The 6,000-nt window shown below is 48.4% G+C and overlaps 1 protein-coding gene across 1 annotated transcript; it reads left to right on the forward strand.

Annotated features, from left to right (window-relative positions):
* Nucleotides 1-830: 830 nt before the first annotated feature.
* J7T54_003287 (uncharacterized protein) lies at nucleotides 831-2,582 on the forward strand (the record flags this gene model as incomplete). Its single annotated transcript, XM_051506852.1, has 10 exons — nucleotides 831-854; nucleotides 911-955; nucleotides 1,012-1,084; nucleotides 1,150-1,417; nucleotides 1,489-1,591; nucleotides 1,647-1,869; nucleotides 1,939-2,024; nucleotides 2,107-2,248; nucleotides 2,297-2,461; nucleotides 2,554-2,582. 10 exons carry the CDS (start codon nucleotides 831-833, stop codon nucleotides 2,580-2,582), a joined length of 1,158 nt encoding a protein of 385 aa, XP_051361975.1.
* Nucleotides 2,583-6,000: the final 3,418 nt, after the last annotated feature.

Raw genomic sequence — 6,000 nt, forward strand, 5'->3', positions numbered from 1 at the left:
TGCCTGTTTTCAATCTTGCGACTTGTTGTCGGTACTCGTTGTCGTCTCTCCGCTGGGGAAGATCGTCGACCGGGTTGCGTTGGGAGCCGGCGAACCGGTCATTGGAAACTGGGAGCCCGTAACGTGTGCGATCCATGCGTCTGGTCTGTCTGGGAGACTTCAATATATATTGGAGTTTCTGTTTTCCTCCGAAGCGGATATATAGGACGATGGCAACCGTAGCCAGAATGATGCCAGCAACGGCTGCTCCTATCCCAATACCAGCAGCTTCAGCTGAGGAGTACGACCCTGAGCCACTTTTGTCTGAGATTGGAGCCCCCTCACCTCCAGTAGGAGTGGCATTGACAGCAGGCAGCTCAATGGTCTTGGATGGCAGGCCCAGAGTTGAGTCGACCTGCTGTGCTTCCAGGGCTGGGGCTGTGAGGACATCGGATGGGAGGTGGAAAGTCGAACCATCCAAAGCGAGTGTGGTAGCTGTCCTTTTGAATCTCAAATTTGAAACAGTGAGACCAGAAGTGGCTTTTGTTTCTTCGGTCATGATAGGCAACCCTGATCTTCCCTCAGATCAGAGAGAGGCCGTTCGTCGACTGTATCTTGACTACCTGACTTGCATCTACGACACACTGATGGATTATTTCTCGAGTGGTCATTTGAATGGCTCGACTTGGGAGGACGCCACCATCAAGTTTATTTTCAGTACTCCGGCGGACTGGGATCCTATATTCGCGGACGAACTTTCCACGTTGGCAAGGAGAGCAGGTTTTAACAATGGGAGAAACTTCACCGTCGAAGTTAGCATCACGGAGCCACATGCAGTCGCTGCCTTCACCATGGCAAACGAACGCTTCATTAAGGTATGAGAAGTTGAATTGTTTTCTACTTGACCCAGAGATGCTGATGACCAAATTAGGATGGTGAAAGCATACTAGTCGTGGATGCGGGTGGCGGAACGGTGGTAAGATTCGGCCTGATTCATGGCCTCCTGAATCTTAAATCGCTGAGACATCATAGGATCTATGTCTCTTGAAGGTTGTGAATGCCGAGAAGAACAGAGTGAATCTGGGGGAACTTCAACCGACGCGAGGTAAGCGAGCGCCGCTGCTATTCTTTCGCAACCGACATCGAGGAAGGTTGACAGACTACTACCAGGTGACAACTATGGGGCCACCTTCATTGACCGAGCGTTCGAGGATCTTGTCAAGACGCGCTTGTTGGGTCTTGACCACATGTTCATAACTAGCATCAGCGATGTTGCGTGGCTGATGAAGAGTGACCCAGACTACCTGCAAAACAAGCATGAGCTCGGGGCGAACACATATAACAAGAATTCCAAATTCCGGATTGGACTCCCGGAGAGGATACAACGCTTTACAAACGAATCAAGGCTTATAGCTGACGGACAGATGCTTTTCACCTGGTGAGTTGAGCAGGATGCTCGACAGGCACCCTCTTCGTTTTGCACTGCTCTACTAACGGCTTTTCACAAAGGCGAGAACTAGAACAGCTCTTCGATCCGCAGGTGAAAGGTATCCTCAGTCTCTTGGATGAAATGGTTATGAAACACGAGAAAAGAACAGACTCAAAACGCATTGTACGTTGCAGGCCCAGACTATTCCAGTAGAAAAGAAATACTAAATACATCCTAGGATCATGTGGTTCTTTCTGGCGGTCTCGGACGGTCCAAGTACGTCTTCAAACAGCTTGAGGAGTACGTCTCTTCTTCGAGGTCGGCAGCATTGAAGGGGACCAAAGTACACCAGTCCAGCGATCCGCAGCTGTGCGTCTGCTTGGGAATCGTGGAGAGTGCCATGCAAACAATTGAAAACGACACCAACATGTTCCAACGTCGCATCTCGAAGGTCTCTCTCGGTATTTCTTGCCGATCTAGGTATAAATCTATGGTTCTTTTTAGCACCAAAAGGAAGAAACTACAGAAAGAGGCGAGTAAGAACGACCTAGTGACCGAGAAGGACCCAGAGGGTCACCGCTGGATCAGGGGCTACATGGACTGGTTCATCTTGCGGGTAAGACCATTGCACTTCGCTTCTGACCTTCCGGTATTAAAGGGGTCGCTCTGAGTGATTCAGAAACTGACTTTATGCGCAGGGAGATGGGATCCAGGATAACAAAGCTGCCAAGCATCCTTACAGCATTGACTTTGGACCTGACGTATCGACGCTCAACCGGATCGGGAGAGTACTGATAAAGAGCTGTACTTCCGAGCCTATTCCAAGCTTTGATAAAGATGGTGAGTTGGAATACTGTGGCGTCTGAGCATTCGATAACCCCAAAGTAGAACGCGTCCGGAACAACACGGTTCTCACGGTTGACTTGTCACACGCAAGTATTGGGAGCATTGAAGAAAGGAAGCCCAAGGGATTGTTCGGTAAAAATCTTGGTGTCAGAATACGCTTCTACGTCGAGGCACGTATTGGAATGGCAGACGTGTCGTTCAGAGCTCGTAAGTGCCGCACCGAGGTCTTTCGACACACATTGAGTATATCATAACTCGGCTGATCCAAGATCCACATCATAGTTGACTTTTTCACCCAGCACCCTTTGAGCGGGAGCGCCTCAGTTGACTTGCTATATCAGATTCAGCAAGAAAAACTGAACACAGCTTCGGTCAATCGAGAACAGCGCTGACATCGTAGCCACGGCAAGAGACTCCACATGGGGCACGATGGAAGCATGGGACTTTACTCCAGAAATGATACAAAAAAGGGGTCGAACATCATTATTGACTATATTGCTTTATTGTGAAGCGTGAAGAGCGATGCGACCATCGCGTCTATATCTGTCCTCCCTTTGTACTTTCCTATAGAACTGTCGTCAGCCTGGCGGCTCCTTTCAAAGTCCTTGGTATCTTCTGGCCCTAGATCGTTACACTTAACCGGTCGGATCTTCACCGACACTAAAGAGCTCTGATCATTCAAAATGTACATGTACCCTATAATTTATGAGGCGACCGTGAATGTGATGCTTGTCAACCAGCACAGGGCAACCACATTCAGGATTTCAAAGCGTTGAAAAATCAGCAGTTCTACATAGAATTTGGAGCTTGGAAAGCAAGCTACAGTTGCAAAAAATGCTATTGTTACATGTATGTACTTCCAAGAGAGGTAAAATATCTGAATGACTGTTCGCTTCTTTGAATACCGAGAGATTGTAAGAAACTCGTATACTTTTAGGACATATACGACCTCGGGCTTCCTGAAATAGGATCCTGCGCCCGAAATTTCCTCATCAATATGTTTTGTAAGCGGTTTGGGGTTGAGAAACCGTGAACACCAACCCGCCAAGGAAGAGCTGCGCCCCTACGCTGCCTACTAGAAATCCCTATTCCATCGATGAAGTCCTAATACCGACAACTATCTTAAGTAATACAAATAAAGCACGAGCACACATCACTTCAATGAATATGAACGTCATATTCCAACGTTCAACAAGTTCAAGTGCGAGTCCCTCGTAACCGAGGCGAGGCTTCTCCTTCCTGTGGTAAACAAGTGTTCCGACATCTGAGATAAACACATCCCGATGCGGCTGTTACTACACGTCAACCCCAAAGGATTGCAAATTGCTTTTGGCAGCTCTGTTTCCGGACGGTGTGGCCACATGTATGTGCCTTGCTCTTCGTCGGACACGACTTGCTAGGTATCTTTGGAAGGATCAGTGAAACAACTATTCTGAGATGTCGGGATGCTCCCGAAGGACGATGCAGAGTGCCTTATTCTCGTTACGTAAGTGGTCTCGGAAGAGTGTCAACTGTGGAAGTAATTAGTCTATCGCTATCTTGTGATTCACCGAGACGTTGACAACCATAACGGCCGCAGTTGAGAAGTCAAGGGCTGGCTGTCCAATCCCATCCGCTCCTACAATGCACCCATACTAGCGTCAAATGAGGCATCGCGGCTACTGATCTTCGAAAACATGGATAATTTGGACATCTTGGAGGATTTCTGGCCCATGATCGGAAATGGCGCTGTGCTCATCACGAGCAGCAACTAGTTAGCCAAGAATCAGATCTACACTGCCATCCATGGTATTGGTCTTCAGCCGTTGCTGAAAAGGAAAGCTTTCGAGTTTATGAACTCCCTTATTGAGGTGTCTTCTCGGTCCCCGGCGACCGAGGAAGGCCAAGATACCACCGAGGTGGTGACCAACCTCGGATGCGTGCCTCTCCTCCTTACGCAAATGGCCGGTGTTATGTTTCGACTTGGGCTCTCTTACCTTGACTTCTTAATGTTGTGCAATAAAAGCGTGATTCAGTATGTCGTCATGGCGGGCTCCACGGCGTTAATATCTGAGTATATGTTCTCGGCTTTCTATTAGCTGGGATTAGGCGGACTCATGCCTAAGGGCCTCGGCTTGTTGTCGCTTATTTCGATGCTGGATCCCGACTGGATACCGGAAAAGATTCTGATGAGCGCGTGCAATAATGGCACTCCAGGGTAATTTCCCAATGGCCTCGAGCAGGACTTTAAAGCAAGAGCACAGCTTCTTCAGACGTCACTTACTTATAAGCCATAACCCGGACACACGGGATAATGGGCTAAAGGTATTGTCCAGGATGTGGTCCCAGAGAAGATGGACAATGAACGGCTAGATGAGGTGTATGACATGGCAATTCATGCCGTCTCAAACGTCTAGCTTTTCTTAACACTCGAAAATCGCTTTTTCACTAGTCGCTACAAAGATTGTGCCTCGCGGTTCCCCTGCGTTATGCGTCTTAAGAATGCATTTGTCTCGGTGGATCGACTTTAGACAAATAAGCAAAAGGTGTCCAGCGCAACGCTCTTCAATAACGATGGGTGGTAAGACAAAAGTTCCTTGGACGACAAGAAGCAATCTAAAAAGAGGTAGGTACTGGTTTGACAGAGAGTTTCAGGAGGGGTCTACGGAATGGTACGAGCTCGTCGAGCACACCTGCGATGCTCTGCGCGTCAATCCACGCGAGGATGTGGCATACTTGCTGCGTGAGACCCATCATAATCAAGGCACAACAGCCGGCGAAACAAACGACGCGGCTAGGTTTCTGACAATTCGTATATCTGGCTCGAAATGGCGCTCCAGAGACGGCACAGTGGATGGCGAGGCTGTGGTTGATTTCTAGCTGTGCATGGCGTACAACGAAACTGGGGTCGCCCACGCCATGAATCGCGAGTATGAGGTTACTATTGCGCACTTTTTGAAGGCAATTGGATGCTTTCAATCCCTTCCACACTAACAGGACATCATGATTGGCTGGACAGAGTTCAACATCGGACTTATGTACTGGATGCTGGGCCACTACGATGATGCGGGAGCCATTCTGCTTGAGATAATTGACATCTATCAGACGGCGTTCGGGTATGATGATACCAACTCTTTCAAGTCAGTCTCTCGCCTCCCTTTATCCTATGTCCCAGAAATCGTATGTGGAAACTGACAAGGCACCTCACTAGGACCGGCGAAATACTTTATGCGCCGGGACACGTATATGTCAGTAAAGGCGAATTTGAAAAAGGGTTTGACTACCACTCCCGGTGTCTGAAGCAATATCGTGCCATTTTGGGCGATATACATTACAGTATCGGTGATGTTTGTGTTCGGCTGGCAGAGCATAATATCAGATCGAATAGTATCTTAGCAGCTCGGTACGTTATGACACATGGCCACTGTGATAGGAAAAGGGCGAAACAACTGAAAAAAGCCATTAGTACATTTATCAATCAATGATTCAAGGTTTTTAACAATCGGCCTCGGTATCGCCAGGAGTTGGCTCGGGCGAGTTCCCAAGCGGCGCAAGTATCTCCGGGCAGAGGAAAAGCCGCTCCAGGCAGCAGAATTTTAAGAGGCTTATTCGATATGTCGTTCTCTGCTTCCACAAAACAAGCGTGGCATCGATGAGCTGGGAGAGGTAGACTAAGGCAATCTTGTGGTCTCGTGAATTGCTAGCGATCTCATATATGGCCTCCAGATGTGCCAAGGACAGTCTCAGTTAGTTGCTCAATATTTTTC

Source organism: Emericellopsis cladophorae, assembly GCF_022114955.1.
Source record: "Emericellopsis cladophorae strain MUM 19.33 chromosome Unknown NODE_25_length_288687_cov_117_495977, whole genome shotgun sequence".
NCBI lineage: Eukaryota > Fungi > Ascomycota > Sordariomycetes > Hypocreales > Bionectriaceae > Emericellopsis > Emericellopsis cladophorae.